Source organism: Lemur catta, chromosome 10 (assembly GCF_020740605.2).
Source record: "Lemur catta isolate mLemCat1 chromosome 10, mLemCat1.pri, whole genome shotgun sequence".
In the NCBI taxonomy this organism is placed as follows: Eukaryota; Metazoa; Chordata; class Mammalia; order Primates; family Lemuridae; genus Lemur; species Lemur catta.
The window spans coordinates 11867517-11888277 of NC_059137.1; the positions used below are offsets into that span (position 1 = coordinate 11867517).

Here is a 20761-nt window from a genome sequence, read left to right on the forward strand (position 1 = left end):
TATGTAGCTGTCACACAATTCATTAATGTGAGGGCTGCACTGGAACCCAGGACTTAAGTTAAATTCCCCTTCTTATTCTATAGAACATCGCCTGTTCAAGTGTAAACTATCAGAATATTTCCTTTTTATTTCATTCTATCATATGTAATGAATCCCATATTCTTGGGCTAGAAAAATCTTCCATAGTTCCTTCAGAACTTGAGCCAAACAAAAATTTAGACTTCTATTTTCACTTTATATGTATATAAGTCCCCCACTTGTGGACTTCTCTTTGGCATCTAACAAAAATAAGGAAGAACCATTTTGAGAGCAGGTAGTGAACTACTCAGAGCCTGGACACTTCACAAACATGATTACAGGTTACTAGTATCACCCTGTCCTCAGATGTCAACCCGTATTTCAACATGTAAACGTGACAGCAAAGAAGTCTTAGGCTCAGGGAAGCTACAGTGGTTGGGCTCTCAGAAGACCACTTTGAAACTCTCAGCTCTGAGTCTTAGAGTTAGGATCCTAAGTTCCTAAAAGAGTGTTAGGGTGTTTTTTTCTGAGTAGCTTTTCCAGCGCCCCCTTCATATCCCTGTTTCTCAGGCTATAGATGAAGGGGTTCAACATGGGGGTCACCACCGTGTACATTACTGAGAAGACTCTGTCCTTCCCATCTGAGTGGGATGCTGGAGGACATAAATAGACACCAATAGCTGTGCTGTAGAACAGAGAGACCACAGAGAGGTGGGAGGTGCAGCTGGAGAAGGCCCTTTGCTTACCTTGTGGGGAATCGATTCTCAGGATGGCCAATGCAATGTAAAAGTAAGAAGTAAGGATGCAGACAAAGGGCACAATCAGCAGTGTTCCTGCCACAAGGGTGAGCACCAGGTCATTGGCATAAGTACTGGAGCAGGCCAGCTTCAGGAGTGGGACCAGATCACAGAAGAAGTGGGGGATGATATTGGGACCACAGAAGGAAAGCCTGGTCACGAGGAGGGTATGTACTAGGGCATGGAAGATAGTGATCACCCATGACCCAGCCACCAGCAGGACACAGCGTTGGGAGTTCATGGTAACAGTGTAATGGAGGGGTTGGCTGATGGCCACGTAGCGGTCAAGTGCCATCACAGCCAGGAGAAAGTTGTCCAGATCTGCAAATAGGCCAAAGAAGTAGAGTTGTGTCAGACACCCGCCATAAGAAATCAGTTTAGTTCCTGAGCTAATATTATCTAGCATCTTGGGAATTATTGTAGAGATAAAAGCAATATCAGAAAAGGACAAGTTGGCCAGGAAGAGGTACATGGGGGTGTGGAGGTGTAGGTCAGAGCCAATGGCCAGTATGATAAGCAGGTTCCCCACCACGGTGACCAGGTACATGGCCAGGAAGAGCCCAAACAGGAGAGGCTGCTGCTCCAGGTGCTCAGAGAAGCCCATGAGAAGAAATTCAAAGATGCTGGTCTGGTTGCTTCTGTACATATCTGGAATTCTGTGTGAAATAAATTTTATTAGAATATAAATATCAGAAAAGTAAAATAATACTGCATTAAAAGTACTTCAAATCCCCGTTTTAAAAAATGCTTTGGTTTAAACAATTCTGTTTCGGTAAAGTTTGAATTTATAATTTGCACATTAAAAAAAAGTTTGCAGCAGACCATTTGTCCAGTTATAGATTGGTGTCAGCTCTTGATCAGACATCTAAGGCTCCTTCCAGTGATTTCAGCTTTCCCCATGATGCACGTCAGCCGCCATGTAAAAGTGTGCCCTGAAGTGTCCATATCCTAGCAGTATGCACTAATATTTTCACTTAAAAATAATATAATTAAGTAAATAATACATTAAGTAAAAAGGTAAAACACCAGAACAGTTTGTCTATTTATAATTCCATTTTAGTAAAATTAAAACATAGAAATGTTTCTATGTAAGGACACTGTCTGAAAGAACATACGCCAAAGGTGTTTACTTCTGAAGAGTGAGTTGGGGTTGAAGGGTGATAGGTGTCAACTTCTGTATTACTCAGATTTTTACCTGCACTTGTTATCTTTGTAATGAAAAGATTACTTTTAACTGTGATGGAACACAGTTATACAGAAGCCAATATGGAAGTTTTGAGAGTCCCAGAGTTCTTACAAGTTAGCCAGGGTCTATTCTCTGAAAGGCAGCTCTGATAAGTAGAAGAACAAAAATCAAATGGCTTTGACCCTGTGGAAATAATAACAAAAATAAGTTTTAGAGCAAGAATTTTTCATCATAGTCTACTCTGGAGTGATGTTCCCAGCTTTCCCTAAGAAAAGCTATAGGGCACACATAAAATACTGCTCCAATTTCCCCCAGCGTGCCTGGGAATTACCCGTGCTTTCCCTCTGACAACCCCGATGCTCCTCACTCACAGGTTCTTCTCCACCCAGATTGGCTCCTCTTCTACTGGCCCTTTGGATTTAAAAACCTAAGTTTTAGACTGTCTATTCCAGCTCCTAAACCCTTCTTTACTCTAAAATGGCCTTATTATATTTATTTATTTATTAAATTTATATGTTTTCTAAATAGAAGGCATCAAATTCTTAGTTTGCCCCCAGAGCCATGCCTTAGTTTGTCTCTAGCGCTGCTCAGAGATTACCCTGATTTGTGATTTGCATATCTTTTTTTTTCCATAGTAGCCACGGTGAGGATATACCAGGCTCTCATAAGGAGATAATACTGGGCATTAAGTTTATCCAATCCACAGCCCTTGCTCTGCCTCTATGAAAAAAGTCAGAGTAATAACAAGAGCTAGCACTGGCTGAGCACCAGCTGTTGCCAGGCACCGGATTCCCTTAAGCGATAAACCTGTGCACCTGCACCATGACTACCTTTAATATAAAGATGTAGAGACTGAGATTGGTGACATAACTTGCTGAAGTCCACACAACTAGGTATTGAAGTGAAATTTATCTAAGTCAAAGCCTAAGTTCTTAACCACTCTGCTGCGCTGCCTTTCAACATTCACCAAGTCACTTTCTGACTCTAATTCAGCCTTGTGCATATTTTCCACAAGGAAAGGATGCAACGTCAGGGAATTTAAATGTCCATTCAGTTTGGCAGTTCCAGTTCTCGTATAGCAAATGAGGATGTGGATATTTTTGGCTTATGCCTCAATCTTTTGTGAATGTGATTGATGTGAGTCAGTCCACTCTGGTCCAATCCAATGTCTGGACAAGGTCCAGTTCTATATTTGCAAAGCTAATGGGCTAGAACCATAATTTCTACTCTGAGGTGGAGCTATCCTGAAAGCCCCAGGCTCCTTCCTTTCTGATATCTCTATCTCTTCTTCCCCTGATTTCAACCAAGTCCAAATTCAGAAGCTAAGCCGATAGCAGGATGTACAGTGATATATTTTGTTACATTCATTCAATTATTTCACTTTTATAGTAAGAATTCAAAATAAGCAAACATTTATTCCACTTTGAACTTTTTCTTGCTCAAAGAATGCACACTTTCAGGAATTTCATTATTTAATAAAAACATGTAGACCTATTACATTGATTCCAAATGAAAAATTTATAAAGATGAATTAATATTCTCAGAATTCTTCTGATATTCTGGGCAAGTAAACTCATAAAACTTTGTACAATTGACTTTTGAGAACAGATATGTCCTTTGGTTCTAATTTTATTATTATGACAGATGCTCTAACACCCTGGCTGATGGGTCTAAGCCAACCTGGGAGCATTTCTTATAGTCTCCCCTCAAAATCTGATCTCCACTGTATCTATACACTTAAAAATACTGCATTGAACTCATTTTTTTCTAAGGAGAATATTCAGGTTCAGCAAAATAAAGACAAAAATCTTCAGTTTGCTTAAAGAAAAACTTAATTAGTTTTCTGCATCAAGCCTAATAACATGGGTTTGAATAATTCATGTAACTTCTCTGAACCTCAGTTTCCCTCTCTGGGAAGAGGGATAACTGAATCTGCATTACATGCTGTTGTGATGCTCCTCACTGCCATCTGGAAGTTGCTCAAGCTATTTTTTATCATGGCATAATCAGCCCTTCATGATTCTGTCTCCAACTATCTATCCATGACATTTTCCTCTTATGCCAGGCAATCCCACATTCTCACCCAGGAAGCCACTCACAGTCCCCAAACAACTCATCTTCCTGACTCTATGATATGCTACTGCTATTCCACCTTCCTGGATGTCTCTTCCTCCTCCCCACCAGGTAAGAGCTCAGGTGTCAATTTCTGAGAATATGTTCCATACTCTGGTTGGAGTTCATTGTTTTATGTTTGGTGCTCCCACATCCCTTTATATGGGGCTCTGGTAGAACACTTGACATATTGCCTTGTAACTGGGGACGCATTCCCATTAGACTATGTGTTCCTGAGTGCCAGGGACTCATTTCTATTCATCTTGTTTCTTTTTAGTATGTTCTTATTAATCATCTATTGAATAAGATAGTAGATATATGGGCAGTCACATAATTTTTAAGCTAAGATAAAACTGTATGATGTAATTATTTAGTTATAAGCATTGCCTTTTACCTATAGAAACCATTAATAAAACAGATGGCCCTTAATGAAGATCTTAGGTTGCCTAGCATAGGTTCTAGTACATAGAAAATATTCAAAATTGTGAAAATGAAAAAAAGTATTGCTGGATGTTGAATTAGTCAGTCTAATCAATTGTATGTTTATACAAATACTGAATGCATGATTTGTTTACATTTTACATTTGAACTAAATATTGTTTTAATTAGAAAAGAATGCTGAGAAAATTAGTGCTTGGGGTTCAGATTTAATATGAACATATCTGGTTGTTCCTTTATGATCCTTCCCAATTTGATAACGTTCCCCCAAATCTCTTGCTTTTCCACATTTGAAAACTTAGCCAACTTGACCTGACACACTCCATCTACCTGTCAAGCCTCTCTCAGGGATGTACGGCAATTTCAGGAAACTAGATTCAGGGACTAGGGGTTAAGAGATCACAAATAAAATGGTCCTCTGATCAAAGCTACCTTCCTAGCCACTCTGCCCTTTAGGGATTAAAAAAACGTTAAGCCATCTAATAAAACTCCCTGATTTTATGAATGAGAAAACAGAATCTTAAAGGGCTGCTGAAATCTATCCAAGATCAACACTACAACTAATATCAAAAACAGAATTCCTGAAACTATTTCTGATGGACCATTCTGCTTCTCTTGATTCACCAACATATGAGAAGTGTGACCAATGACTTACTCTCAATCCTGCGTTGGGACAAGAAGAGTTCCTCATTTATTCATATTAAGGCAAGGGTTTGAGTCTTCTGCTCTAGGTTCTCACTTGTTAAGAGTGGAGAAGCCGTATTCGAGGGCCAGATGAAAAGACAGCATCTTCCTCTGTTTAAGGCAGAAGGGACTCCTGGGACATGGAACCCTCCTCTGCTCCAAGGAAGGAGAAATAAGAGCAGGTCACCCCAGATCCTGAGTCAGCCAGAGTGATCAGAAACCCAGGAAAAGAGAAGATATTTGCATGTAGCATCTGACACAATCCCCAGAGCTCTCTGCCAGTGGTTTTGTAGAGACATGTGGGAACACCAGTCTCTAAAGTATTCATTGCAAGAAAAATCTGTTTCATTGCCAATCTCAGTCCTCAAACTCTAAATGAACTGCTCTGTGAGTTTCTGAAGTTCACTTATCCTCTTTGGACTTTGGTTTATTCAGGTAAATAATTCAGAAAACAAAATATTCTCTCAATAGAAGTCTTATAGCTAACATTTTGCCACCGTAGAGTGTACGAAGCACTATCTTTCATTAGCAGTAATTTTAATTTACATTTTCCCATTGACTAATGACATTGAGCAACTTTTCATCTGCTTATTGGTCATTTACATATATCTTCTTTTTATGAAGTTGTGTGCCCATTTTTATTGGGTTGATTGTCTTCTAATAATGATTAGTAGGAATTCTTAATTCATATATTCTATATGTGACTTCTTCATCAGCTATATGTATTGTGAATACTTTCTCCCAGTCTATGACTCAATTCTTTGTTTTTCTAACATTGCCTTCTGAGGTAGAGAAGATTTTAATTTAGATGAAGTCCAATTACACATTATTTCTTTTATGGTGATTTCAGGAAACTGTGTCTTCTTTATGAAATATAGTTAACTCAAGAATGTGAAGATACTAACATTTTTTTCTAGGAGCTTTAAAATCTTATCTTTTGTGTTTAGATTTTACATTGGAAAAAAAATCTTTTTTTCAATTAGCCGGATAAGTGTGGGTCCATAATTGGACTCTATTTAATCTTTCATTGGTGTGATGTGTATTTTCATGCAAATACCACACTGTCTTGCATACTTTAACTTTATAGTAAATTTAAAATCACTTATTATCCTTTTAATGTATTTATTATCTTTGGTGATGTCCTCTTTGTCAGATTACAGCAAAAATTATAACTTTCGTTTTCGTCTTTTTCTTTGATCAATCTTGGTAGTAGGAGTTTGTTAATTTTAGTAATGTTTTCAAAAGATCAAATTTTGGTTTGGTTGATTTTTCTCTATTGTATGCCTGCTTCTATTTCATTGCTTTTCACATTTGTCCATATTATTTTCTTTCTTTTGCTTTTTTTTCTTACCTAATGTGGGAGTAGACACCATTGATTTTTAACCCCTTTTTCCTATTATTAGAGCTAGGAATTTCTTTTAAACACTATTAGTTGCATCTCACAAATTTTGATATATTGTATTTTCATTAGCATTGGTTTTAATATTTTCTACGTGATACTTCATTTTGATATTGTTGTTTGATTCATGGGCTATTTAGAAATGCATAGCTTTATTTCCAAATAATTGGTGATTTTCTGATTATTATTTTCATTATTGTTTTCTTGTTTAACTCCATTGTTTTCAAATATTATACTTGATCTTGATATAGGGAACTGTCAGGCCCTGCTCAATAAGGGGTCATAAAATCTCTAGTCATGTATTTTTTTGTATTCTTTTAGTTGTCAAATTTTGCTTCATGTATTTTAAAGCTCAGTTATTAGGTTCATACACATATAGGATTGTTTTTGCTTTTTTGATTGGTTGATCCTTTTATCATGGAGAAATTTCTTTCTTTAGCTCTTGTAGTCTTAAAATCTATTTTGAGTGATATTTATAGAGTAACACTTGCCTCCTTGTGATTAGTGTTTATGACATTTTTTCCATACTTTTACCTCCAACTTTTTTTTTTCTTCGTATTTCATCAGTTTCCAGGTTTTTTTTTTTTTTTTTTTTTTTCAGTTCTTCATTGAGGTACAAAAGCTCAGGCTATATACATTGTCCGTGTCCCGCCCATCCCCCTGAGTCAGAGCCTCAAGCGTGTCCACTCTCCATACAGTGCGCCTGGCACTCACCATGTAGTCATACCTCCATCCCCTACCCCCCCCACCTCCCCAAGTCAGCACCTTCAACCATGACCATTCCCCAGACGGTGCGCAACGCACTCATCATGTAGGCATACACCCATCCCTTCCCCCCACCTGCCATCTCAGTCTGATATCCAGTTGGTATCCTTCTCCGATGTGCATTTAGGTGATGATCAGGGAAACCAATTTTCTGGTGAGTACATGTGATGCTTGTCTTTCCATTCTTTGGATACTTCACTTAATATAATGGGTTCCAACTCTCTCCAGGAGAACCAAAGAGATGTCCTATCACTGTTATTTCTTATAGCTGAGTAATACTCCATGGTATACATATACCACAGTTTACTAATCCATTCATGGATTGATGGGCACTTGGGTTGTTTCCACATCTTTGCAATTGTGAATTGTGCTGCTAGAAACATTCGGGTACAGGTGTCTTTGTTATAGAATGACTTTTGTTCTTCTGGGTATATGCCCAATAATGAGATTGCTGGATCGAATGATAGGTCTACTTGAATCTGTTCAAGGTATCTCCATAATGCTTTCCACAGGGGTTGCACTAGTTTGCAGTCCCACCAGCAGTGTATGAGTGTTCCTGTCTCTCTACCTCCAACTTTCTGTATCTTTATATTCAGCATTTATTTTCTGTAAATGGCATGTACTTTGTGCTTGTGTTTGTACACATAGGAACTTAATCCAGTCAGATAATCTCTGTCTTTTATTGGGAGCATTTAGTCCTTTTACATTTAATGTAATGCTCATGTGGTTGTACTTAATTTTTTGATATTTCTTTTTTTTTTTATTTCAGCATATTATGGGGGTACAAAAGTTTAGGTTACGTATATTGCCCTTATCCTCCCAACCCCCTCCCCGAGTCAGAGTTTCAAGCATGTCCATCCCCTGGACGGTGTGCATCACACTTATTATGTATGTATTGTTTGTCTTCCATCAAAGAAAAACCCAGGACTTGATGACTTCACTACTGAATTCTACCAACCATTTAAAGAAAGAGTAATATCAATACTTCTCAAACTATTCCAAAAAAGCAAAAAGGATAAAGTTCTTCCAAACTCATTCCTCAAGGCCAACATTACCCTACTACAAAAACCAGACAAGGACACAACAAAAAAGGAAAACTACAGGCCAATATACCTGATGAACACAGATGTAAAAATTCTCAACAAAATACAGTTGACCCTCGAACAACAGGAATTTGAACTGTGCAGGTCCATTTATATTCAGAGTTTTTTCAATAAATACATTGGAAATTTTTTTGGAGATGCGCAACAAGTTGAAAAAACTCACAAAGTACATAGCCTAGAAATATAAAAAATAGGAAAATTACATATGTCATGAATGCATAATATACATGTAGATACTATTCTTTTTATCATTTACTACCATAAAATGTATACAAACCTATTATAAAAAGTTAAAATTTATCACTGAGGTGTGACTGAAGCCTGTGGCTACTGAGGCTTGTCTGCCACTACGGTTTGTCTGGAGCCAAGATGCTATTGTTAGCCAGTGATGATGTGGACCGCAGATCAAGTCCACTTGGCAGGGGCTACGGGTTCTTGCCTGGTACCAAGGGAAGTCTGGCAGTTCAGTTCACTGGTACCAGCCTGGGGTCAGGGGCCGTGGGGGTCAGCCTGGTGCTGGGTTTTACTATTTAGGAGGCCCGATGTTGGAGCCCAGGGTAAAGGCCTGTGCTCACTCCCCTCTCCTTCTCCCACGTGGATGGTGTCTCTCTGCGTGCTGTGCTGCCTGGGGTGGGGAAGGGGTGATGTGGGAAATGCGAAACTGTTCTTCCTACCCTATCCTATACCTATTTGTTTGACTCAGATATCCTTAAATGCCAGTAGCCTAAATAAATAAATAAATTGATCAGTTGATCAATCAAGAGATAGATAGAAAGCAAGACAGAGTCTCCAGGTCTTTGCAGACTGACTCCGTGTTAAGGCTCTCCTTCCGTGTTTAACCATGTCCTCTACAGTGATGTTAGCCTTCACTTCCTGCTTGTGCTGACCCTAAAGACCAGCCGTAGGTGAGAGCTTATGGTCTTCTCAGGTCTTTTATACTTTTCTTCAACTTCTTCCTCCAGAAAGACTTTTGTGTAGAAATATGAACCTGTCACCCATTTCTGCAGCAAGGGGAAGGCCGTGATTGCCCAAAGGAAAGCAGGAAGGGGGCAAAATATACTTTAATCCACTTTTGCCCCAATAGCCTCTCATAAGGAAGCAACAGACCCCTTCCTAATGCCAAGTCTCAGTCATGTCTTCTGTACCCACACCACATTCCAGTTGGTAACTGTTTTCCTGCTCACTGTTGATGTCATTTTTGTGATTTCCTGGATTTTTGGTTTACCTTACTTCCTCCCACATTATTTTAGTGGGTGGGACTCAACAGGTAAATTAGTCACCATCTTAGCAAGAACTTGAACCCAGAGACTCAGAGAAGTCAAACAGCCCCCCCTAAGGTAGCAGGGCCCGGACACCTTTTGGCCGGGTTTGGAATCAAAGCTTGCTGTAGTCCACCTGTGGTTCTGATTTTCTTCCGCCAGAGTACCTGGCTTTCCCAGGAGATACCCCAGAGCAAACCCCAGAATAGAGATACACACATATCCCTGAGGATAAACTTGTTAAATGGAAAACCACCAGTTTATATTGTCCACTCCCTTCTTATATACTCCGTGGTGAGTGCTGAGCACAGGGCACCAAAGTGTGAAGCTAGAGCAATTACTCCTTGTTTGTCTCTGAGGAGCAGCCAGGGGAATCGTACTCCAGAGGCTCAGAACCTAGAAATAGTCCTGTGACAATGTGCACAAAGAACATACGACATCCATCACTGAAATCGAGGTAGCTGCTTTATATCCGACCCAATGCAACCTGCAGCCCTGGATCCTTCGATCCTTCTCTTTCATTGTAGACCCAGAAGACCCCTGGGCACTTTGAGACCAAAAGAAAGAACTGCAGTAGCAAGGTGGGTTCCTTTGTTAGTGAACGCTAGTTAGACAGTAAAATAGGGTGAGGACTACCAGCAAGGGGCAGGGCTGTGCTTTCCCTTTGAGACCTACAAAGGTCCCAGTCAGCGTTCATGCCTCCCGTCTCTCAGACCTTCCTGAGATGAGCAGTGGGAACTGTGCCCTTACAAAGTGAGCCACCTATGTCTGCCTCTGCTGAGAAAGAGGTTTCTATCAGAGGTGACTGTATTGTATTGGTACTTCAGAGTCCCAACTTGTATCTACTACCCTCTTTGTGATACTGCACAAGTGACTTAATTTTACTGAGTTTTGAAAACTTTGTGATGTAGTACTTACAGTGCAAAATGGCAGCTCTTGTTGCCTGTGTGTCAGGTGAGCTGAGCACCTGGAAGCCAGGGAATGTGGATGTTAGTGAACATACAGCAAGGATGAAAGTAACTTGAAATTCATCTCTCCAATGATATCCTTGGCCTTGCTTTTGTGTTTTAATCACTCTGCCTGCCTGTTCTCCCTTCCTAGGGGGGGTTGAGCTGTTGGGAACACTGGGCAGAACCTGGAAGGAAGGTTCACAGACTTCAGCTGTAGACATAGGTGAATTGGGTGAGGGATGTCTCTACTAAAGAGGGCTATCAGTGCCACTGTCTCTACAGGTTCTGACATGTATCTCTCCTCTTTTTCAAGAGAGTGGAGGAATGGACAAAAATAACCAGTCCAGTGTCTCTGAATTCCTCCTCTTGGGTCTTTCTGAGAAGCCAGAGCAGCAGTGTCTCCTATTTGGCATCTTCCTGGCCATGTACCTGGCCACCGTGGTAGGGAACCTGCTCATCATCCTGGCCATTGGCTCTGACCCACACCTCCACACCCCCATGTACTTTTTCCTGGCCAACCTGTCTTTTGCTGATGCCTGTTTTTCTTCCACCACAGTCCCCAAGATGCTGGTGAACATCCAGCCACATGGTCAGACCATACCATATGGAGGATGTTTGGCTCAGATGCATTTTTTCATGATGTTTGGGGCACTGGACGACTTCCTCTTGGGGGTGATGGCCTACGACCGCTATGGGGCCATCTGCAGGCCACTTCACTACTCCACACTCATGAGTCCACTTGTGTGCCTGCTCCTTCTTGCAGCATGCTGGCTTCTCACCAACCTCGCTGCCCTCTTACACACCCTGCTCATGGCTAGGCTTTCCTTCTGTGCAGGTAACGCCATCCGTCACTTTTTCTGTGATGTTGTCCCTCTGCTACAGCTCTCCTGCTCAGACACCAGCACCAACCAGGTAGCCCTGTTCACTGTGGGCTCCGTGATACTCACTTGTCCTCTCTTCCTGATCATTCTGTCATATGCACGCATCGTCTCCACTGTCCTCAGGGTCCTGTCTACCTCTGGCAGGCAAAAGGCCTTCTCCACCTGTGGGTCCCACCTCACCATTGTCTTCTTGTTCTATGGTGCTGCAATTGGTGTCTACTTGTGTCCCCCTTCATCACAGTCAGAGGGGAAGGACAGGGTTGCAGCTGTATTTTACACAGTGGTGACCCCAATGCTGAACTCCTTCATTTACAGCCTCAGGAACAAGGATATGAAGACAGCACTCAGAAGGCTTTTGACCTGAATGCACTTTTCTCTCGAGGACTTTAACCTTATGTCCACATTTGGAGGTTACGCCTGGAGGGCCGACCTGCTCAGGAAACAATAGCCCTCCCTCCCCCTCCTGTGCTTAGCTTTTAGGGAAGAATTCTCCTAAAAACAGCCCCTTAAGCTCAAATCCGAATCTGCATGTGCTTAGTGTACTGTGATAATAATTTCATGGAGGGCTTTTATGCATTGCATATAATTTTTACACTTTTTACTCTGCTGCTTTAGGGAGATCTCAATCTTTCTGGGGCAAGATCAATCAAAATTTAATTTAGTTGTAGATATTCTAATACATGTGAATATTTTTATTTTATTTTACTTATTAGATATTTTAATAAATGTGAATATTTTTCACGATACCATTTAACAAGCATTTCTTTATTGCTACCCTTTGCCAAGCACTGTGTTAGGCCTGAGAGCTATTGAGATAAGGAAGCTTCTGCCCTTTAGGAACTCACCCTAATGTGGCAGGTAGTTGTGCATATTTGCAAGTCATCACAACACAGGTGTGGTCAAGATGGTTTCCCCATAGAAGTTAATATTTATTTCATTCTATGTACTTAGCTGTTGATATGTATTACCTTATTTGCTTCCCTCATGTTGACCCTCTTGAAGTGGAAAGTATAATTATCAGTTTTGAGATGGAGAAACTCTAGCTAGTAAGTCATTGCTACTATTAATGTATCCTGCTTCTAATACTAATGTTTGTACCACGAGATAAATTCGTGATCAACAAATCCTGTATGTATGTGTAGAGAACCATCATGTGCCAGGTAATGTGCTATGCACTGTTGCTAAATGTAAAAATGAGTAAGATACCATTTCTGTCCTAAAGTGCTGATACAGACACGTGATCAGTTTGAGGTTCTCAAGTCAGACTGTGAGCGTTGCCATAATAAGGGCTGGAGCCCAGAAGGAAGAAAAATAGTCCTACTTGGAGTTGATTAGTTATACTTTTTACCCATGAAGTGATATTTTATTTGGCCTCAGAGTGTGAGTACTTGAAAGGGTGAAGAAGGAGGGAGAGTGAGGATTCCATAGGAACAGGCTATTTGCAATAGAGGCCGTGCTGGTCCATGGAGCCAGCCCAATCCAACCTTTGAAATGATCCCTTAGCAAATGATTTCTACACTGAAAATGTGTCACGCCCTAGCATCTTCTGTCCAGTTTCCATAAAGTCTCTTGTTTGAGTCTATCTTTTTGCTTCTGTGTCTTCTTTTAGGTGTCAATGTTTTTTAGTTATGACTGCATATCATTATGACCTGGGTCTTTTAAGAAATACTGACAACTCAAATCTCACTACACACCTCTCTGAAGATGAAGCCTGTTGGGAGCGGTCTCTGATTACGGGTGAGCACATAGCCAATAGAATCATTGCTGGGAGCCTTGTCAGGGCCCTCTACCAATCACTTCCCTCCACGACTACCTGCAATGGTATATAAGCCCACTGTCCTTCCTGTTCGGGGTCTCTCGCCATGTAACTAGACTAGATGCCTCATTAAACTGCTGTTGGAAGAACTCCAGTTTGTTGCGTCGTCCTTGCAGGCGAGTGCGGCGCGACAAGTGGTGCCGAAACCCGGGAACTTCTCGCACCGGCGGAGACGACCTCTTTGGAGGTGAGTTCAGAACCACAGCAGCTGGGGCGGTTTTATTTTGGACCCCTGCCCTCTTCTGACGCCGGCACCGGGTGCTTGTGACCTACCCCATGGGGAACTCTCCTAGTTGTCACCTGTTGCGGGCCCTGCGGGGTCTTCTGGCCGCCCGGGAGCTTCGTATCCCTGACCGTGTCCTGCGCCATTTTGTGCAGGACGTGGACCGGGTGGCCCCATGGTTTCTCCACTCGGGGTCTTTAACGATTCCGAGTTGGGATAAGCTAGAGCAGGACCTTCGCCGTGCCCGAGAGTCTGGTCCCCTTTGGGAGTGTGTTCTCCCTGTGTGGGCACTGGTGCGCTCCTGTTTAGAGGACGACCGTTGCAGCGGTCCGGTCCGGGAAGGTCAGCAAGTACTCAGTGATTATCAAGATAGTATGTCTGAGAGAGGCAAAGTGGGTCCGGCTCGGCCGGGGCGGCCGAGGAAAAGGCCGGAAAGGAAACGTAAGTCCGCGGGTAAACAGGAACGGCGGGGACGCCCGCCGCCTGAAAGGGACATGGAGGAGGTGGCTCTCAAAATGGCCTCCCTCCACATGTCAGCTTCCTCCTCTTCTTCCTCTCGTCCTTCTTCTTCCTGTTCTTCTTCATCGTCTCGCTCTTCTTCCTGTTCGCGTTCTCGCGAGGCGGAGGAGGGGCTGTCTCCGCAGGAGAAGGCGGAGCTGGAGGAGGCGGCGGCTAGATATGAGGCGGAGCGTAATCGCCCGCCCCCGTACGCTACTGCCCCTCCTTTTCCCGTTGCGGGATCCGCCCCTCTAAATATGGAGGGCGGAACCTCGTTTGTGCCTCCCCGAGCTAGAAAGAAGATACAGAGGGAGTTTGCTTTCCCCGTCTTTGAGGACGCTAATGAACATCGCTTTCACGAACACCTAGATTACAAGCAACTAAAAGCTTTGGCTGAAGCTGTCAAGGCTTATGGGTGCAATGCCGCTTACACCCGTGGCCTACTGGAACGGCTAAGTGCGCATGCCATGACCCCCAGTGATTGGGCTGGTACCGCGCGGGCCTGTCTATCCATGGGGCAATATTTAGATTGGAAATCCATATATCAAGAAGCCTGTATTAATCAAGCTCGGCAGAACGCGCAGCAGGGCCAGCCTGCCTGGGATGCCGATATGCTATGTCCATGTTTCTGTTGATACCTGCTCTGGCATAATTCATGCCACTCCCTTGACAGGTGAAAAAGTAAGTCATGTCATCACCCACTGCTTAGAGGCTTGGGCTGCCTGGGGTAAACCTCAGGTTATCAAAACTGACAATGGCCCTGCCTATACCTCACAAGCTTTTCGTCAATTCTGCACACGCCTAGGCGTGGAGCACCGCACGGGCCTTCCCTATAACCCCCAGGCCCAGGGTATCATAGAGCGTGCCCATGGCACCTTAAAGGCCTATCTCAAAAAACAAAAGGGGGAGACGGGGACGAGCCCTTTGGGCTTACGTACCCCTAAGCCTGTGCTCTCTCTCACCTTGTTCACTTTAAATTTTCTTTTGCTGGATGATCAGGGGCGCTCTGCTGCGGACCGCCATGCCAACCCTGGTTCCCCTTTATCAGAGCAGGTCTTGTGGAAGGATGTCCTGCTTAACAAATGGAAAGGCCCGGATCCGGTTGTGAGCCGGTCCAGGGGAGCTGTCTGTGTTTTCCCGCAGGACACTCCTGATCCAGTGTGGGTCCCGGCACGCTTAACGCGGCGAGTGCAGCGGTTGGCGGATGTGGAGGATGCAGATGATGGGGCGTCCGCTGCCGGGGATGCTGCTGCTCCTGACCTTTCTGCTGCTGGCCGCATCGGTGACGACGGACCGGCGCTGGGCCATCCTGTCGGTGTTCCCGAGACCGATGCCGGTGACCCATGATGCCCAGATCTTCCCCCGGCTGTTCGCTACTAATGCCTCTTTGGGCCTTGCCAATCTTACATGGAACTCCTCCTCAACATTTGAGACGTCGGTCCACGCTATTCAGCAGCGTAATCTGTCTTTCCCCTCCACACCTGTTTGCCTCTGGCCCCCTTTTATCTGGATCACTGCTACTTCCTCTGGTCCTGGTGTTCTCAATTGCTCCACGGCAAACTGCTCCTATGCCCGTTGCTGGAATGCCTCCAGCCAGTCCATGGCAATTGTTGCCCGTATGCCTCGGCATATTCCTTGGCCGGTGGAGGCTCCTAGCTCCTTGACCCTTTTCCGACAGCGAAGAGATTTTGGCGTTACTGCAGCTGTAATTTCCACATTGGCAGTGACTGCCGCACTGGCAGCCGCTACGGCTGCAGCGGTAGGCTCTGTTCAGACAGTACAGACGCTGAACAACCTATCGGCATCTGTGGCTACAGCTCTGGACACACAATCCGCCATCAACGCGCACCTGAAGGGTGGTATCATGATACTGAACCAACGTGTGGACTTGGTCCAGGAGCAAATAGATGCCTTATGGCAGCTGGCACAGCTGGGCTGCGAATGGCGTTTCACAGGACTATGCATTACCGCGGTACCGTTTGATAATGCTTCCGCCGCGGCCAACAAGTCTCGTCAATTATCTGCTATGTTGACAGGACACTGGTCTAGTCAATTTACCACCTTGACCCGGCAGTTGCAATTGGAGATCACCCACATTAACTCCACACGCCTGGACTTGACAGTGACCAATGGTCTCTTTCCTACATTTCAGTCAATAGTCCGAGGACTTCGGGACTGGGCTGGCCTGGGGTCGCTAGGGTTCATGGGGATCCTGGGAGCAGGTTTCGTGATCTGGGGGTTCCTGCGCGTTTGTGCACAGCGCCGCAGGGACCGAGTGGTGGTTACCCAAGCCCTAGCCGCCCTCGAGTGTGGTCAATCCCCTGGCATCTGGCTACAAATGTTACGCTCCGAAGGTCAAGACTGCCTCCCCTCTCGCACAGCGTGACATGGCCCATGCACTCTGAGGGGTTTCCCCATTGCACCAGATTGTGGCGTGTCACCCCCTTACCAGCCGTTGTACCTCCCAGAGTCTCTGCTCATTGCACCGGAGACGGTGGCCTTTGCACCTGCTTCAGGGACTCCACCCCCTGGATCCGGACCTTGAGGTTGGAGTCCCCAAAGCTTGTGTTGCAAAACAAAAGGGGGAGCTGTTGGGAGCGGTCTCTGATTACGGGTGAGCACATAGCCAATAGAATCATTGCTGGGAGCCTTGTCAGGGCCTTCTACCAATCACTTCCCGCCACGACTACCTGCAATGGTATATAAGCCCACTGTCCTTCCTGTTCGGGGTCTCTCGCCATGTAACTAGACTAGATGCCTCATTAAACTGCTGTTGGAAGAACTCCAGTTTGTTGCGTCGTCCTTGCAGGCGAGTGCGGCGCGACAGAAGCCCTAGTATTTTTATTTTAAAAAATCTCTCCAGGCAATTCTAGTGTGCAGCCAGTGTCTAGAAACACTACTCTAGTGTTTCCCTCCATCAGCAATAGATATATGAAGCAATATAAACACAAGAGTAGCGTGTTTATTATTTAACAGAGGACACTGAGTGGTTTAATAAAATGTGGTATATGTATACTGGGGAGTTCTACTCAGCCACAAAAAAACAGTGGTGATCTAGTACCTCTTGTATTATGCTGGATAGTGCTGGACCTCATTCTACTAAGTGAAGTATCCCAAGAATGGAAAAACAAACACCACATATACTCACCATCAAATTGGTATTAGCTGATCAACACTTAAGTGTACATATAGCAATAACATTCATCGGGTGTCAGGCAGATGGGAGGGGAGGAGAGGATGGGTATGTATACACCTAATGGGTGCAGGGTTCACCGTCTGGGAGATGGACATGCTTGAAGCTCTGACTTGGGTGGGGCAAGAGCAATATATGTAACCTAAACATTTCTACCCCATAATATGCTGAAATAACAAGAATATAAAAAAAGGAAAATATCTTAGGATGAAAGTCATTAAACCTTTTATATCACATCAAAATATAATATTATATTTAAAACAAAATAAAACACAAAAACATAGACTGTTAACATAGTGCTGAATTGTTCAGTGGGAAAGAAAGCTCAGTGAGAGCCAAAATAATATGGTTCAAGTACTCTTATTTCTGACTATGGCTTGATCTGTAAGTCATTTCAGAATATCAAACTAGAGACTTATGCTCGAGCAGAGGGTGTACTCCCTTGGGGAGGTGTCAGGATCTTTGAAGGCTTTTAAGCTTTTATCCCCTAGCATCTTATTTGCCTTGTCCCATCTTCAAATCACTTGCTCCTATTGAGAGAAAATGTTGATTAGAGCAGTATATGTGAATGGAGCGAGGAAAGCAAGAAAAGAAAGAAAATGATGTAATTGAGGGAAATATGTAGATTTCCTGTCCATTTAGGCATACTGTAATCATTAAGAGTATGCACTTTGGAATCAGATATCTGGATTCAAATTCTGGCTCCGCCACTTACTAGTGTGTGTAACTTCAGTTCAGGCAAGTAATTGAACCTCTTTGAGCCTTTTTTTTTCTGTATAATGAAAAAGATGAAAATATTTACCTCTAAAGAATATGTTGAATATTGCTAAAGATAATAAACATCTAAGAATAAGACCTGGAACAAGCAAACTTACATATATGTATGTATGATATGCATATACATATATCATACACACACACATACATGAGGGCTATCTGGAAAGTATCCAGCCATTGTTAATATAACAAGAACCTATTACATGGCTGGATACTTTCTGGACACCATATATATATATATATTAGAGATATGTATAGTTCAAAACTACGATAGAGATCACAAGTGGGGAAACTGTAACTCAATGAGGTTATTTCATTTGTCCTAGGTTGGAAAGCTAGCAGGTGGAAGATTCAGGATTTGAACTCAGGCACCAAGATAACTCTACAGGTTGATTTCCCCTGAATTCGCAAAATAATGTTTCTGGCTTCATGGAGATTGCAGTGCCCTCCTGCTCAGGAATCTCCGTAGGGCACTCTTCATGTCTTTGTTTCTCAGGCTGTAGATAAACGGGTTCAGCATGGGAGTCACGACAGCATACATCACTGCTGCTATCCTGTCCTTGCTGGCTGAGTCAGCAGTGGAAGGAATGAAGTACACCCCAATAGCAGACACGTAGAACAAGCAAACTGATGAGAGGTGGGAGCCGCAGGTGGAGAAGGCCTTCCACTTCCCACGTGCTGACGGGACTCTCACAATGGCAGCCACGATGCGAACATATGAAATGATGATTAGCAAGGGGATCGAGATGGTTAATGCCCCTCCCCAGTACATCAGCACACATTGGTTGGCATAAGTGTTGGAACAAGAGAGTTTCAACAGGGGGAGAAGTTCACAAAAGAAGTGGGGAATAACATTGTCGGTGCAGAAGGATAACTGAGCTAGGAGAATGGTGTGGGTTAGAGAGTAAGAATGGGCAAGAACAAGGGATGTGACCACCAGCAGGGTGCAGCGTCTGGGACTCATGACCAAGGTGTAGTGGAGGGGATGGCAGATAGCCGCCAGCCGGTCATATGCCATCACTGCCAGGAGGAAGACATCTAGACCAATGAACCACAGGAAGAAATGGATCTGAGACAGGCATCCCCCATAGGGGATGGTACGTCTGTGAGCTGAGATGCTCACTAGCATCCTGGGGACGGTGGTAGATGATAAACACAGGTCAGTGAGGGAGAAGTTGGACAGGAAGAAGTACATGGGGGTGTAGAGCTGCGGGTCGGAGCCAATGGCCAGGATGATGAGAATATTCCCCACCACGGTGATCAGGTACATGCTCAGGAAGATGCCAAAGAGGAGAGGCTGCTGCTCCTGCTGCTCAGAGAGGCCCAGGAGGAGGAATTCAGAGACACTGGTGTGGTTTCCCAGTTTCATGTCACTGTGTAACTAAAGAATAAAATCAAGGATGACATTTCAAAACCTTTCCTTGCTCTAATATTGTCTCAATGGAAACAAAAGCATAAAATAAAAGTGACATCAGAATATTAATAGCTGTGAATTATCTCATTGAAACCTGATGATCTCTATGAGAGAGTTATTGTTATGTCCATTTGATTGATGAGAGAACTGTGTCTCCTAGAAAGAGGCAGAGGTAAAATTTAAATCTTGGCAATTCTGACTTTAGAGTCTTTGATCTTAACTTCTCTACTCACCTGCCTCTGATAAGGCAACTGGAACTAATTCATTTATTCACTCCACACTCACTGAGTGTTTAATACGTGTACCTGCTCTAGGTACCAGAGAAATAGAATAGTGGTAAGGCTATGGCAAGGCTTCTTCCCTCGTGCAGATAATATTTTCATCAGAGGAGGTATGTAATAAACTAACACATAAACAAAAAAAGAAGTGCTAAAATGAAGACAAAATATAGTGACAGTTAGCAGATTACTTTAAACTGAATGGATAACAAATAACTCAAGGAGGGATGAAGGAATGGATAAGAAGGAGACAGCCAAGGAAAAGAATTGTCTAAAAGAGTATTTTAGAAGTGGGAACAGTAAGCGCAGACTTGAGAATGAGCACATGTATTTGGAGAGGAAAGAGGCAAGTGTGGCTCAAAAAAGGTGAGCAAAGGAGTGTGGTAGGAGAGGAAGTGAAGGATGGGCAGGACAGGTGACTTATGGCCGTGGAGTGCAGATTAGGGAGTCTGGACTTTATTCTCAGGACAGTCAGAGCCCCGTGGGGATTTCGGGACATATGGGTGGGAAAGCAGCAGATGGCCGTGGTCTGATTTATGACATGGAAAGATTGTCCCGCTGCTGTGTGGAGAAGGATGGCAGGAGCAAGACTGCACGCAGGGAGGAAACGCCAGCAAGGAAACTCATCCAGGACCCAGGGTGGAAGCTGGGGGACAGGAAGTGGAGGGATGTAGGCTGCGTTTTAGAGAGTTTGCTGACCTGTCTGAGGAACTGCACATGCTGGACCTGGGCCCTGTAATAAAAGGCTTTTCACTCCTCCAGCTGCACCCTTCAGGGTATAAATATTTAAATCCTTTGAAGTAAACAGGAAAGAATTAAGCTGATTTCCTCTATCAATGGAGGCCTTTAAAAATTACTAAAATTTGGTATATGTATACAATGGAATATTATTCAATTATAGGAAATGACAGTGATCTAGTACCTCTTATATTTTCCTGAATTGATCTTGAGCCCATTATCCGCAGGGAGG

At 43.5% G+C, this 20761-nt stretch overlaps 3 protein-coding genes across 3 annotated transcripts; 1 reads left to right on the forward strand and 2 right to left on the reverse strand.

Moving 5' to 3' along the window:
* Nucleotides 1-510: 510 nt before the first annotated feature.
* LOC123645651 (olfactory receptor 1361-like) lies at nucleotides 511-1461 on the reverse strand. Its single transcript, XM_045562103.1, has one exon. It carries the CDS (start codon nucleotides 1459-1461, stop codon nucleotides 511-513), a length of 951 nt encoding a protein of 316 aa, XP_045418059.1.
* A 9574-nt stretch (nucleotides 1462-11035) lies between these two features.
* On the forward strand, nucleotides 11036-11956 carry LOC123645652 (olfactory receptor 1N2-like). Its single transcript, XM_045562104.1, has one exon. The coding sequence runs from the start codon at nucleotides 11036-11038 to the stop codon at nucleotides 11954-11956; it is 921 nt and encodes a 306-aa protein (XP_045418060.1).
* A 6570-nt stretch (nucleotides 11957-18526) lies between these two features.
* LOC123645653 (olfactory receptor 1361-like) lies at nucleotides 18527-19468 on the reverse strand. Its single transcript, XM_045562105.1, has one exon. It carries the CDS (start codon nucleotides 19466-19468, stop codon nucleotides 18527-18529), a length of 942 nt encoding a protein of 313 aa, XP_045418061.1.
* Between the last annotated feature and the right edge of the window lie 1293 nt (nucleotides 19469-20761).

Excerpts from the sequence above, each read along its gene's own strand:
- LOC123645651 (XM_045562103.1), bottom strand. The coding sequence starts at position 1,461 with ATGTACAGAAGCAACCAGACCAGCATCTTTGAATTTCTTCTCATGGGC.
- LOC123645652 (XM_045562104.1), top strand. The coding sequence starts at position 11,036 with ATGGACAAAAATAACCAGTCCAGTGTCTCTGAATTCCTCCTCTTGGGT.
- LOC123645653 (XM_045562105.1), bottom strand. The coding sequence starts at position 19,468 with ATGAAACTGGGAAACCACACCAGTGTCTCTGAATTCCTCCTCCTGGGC.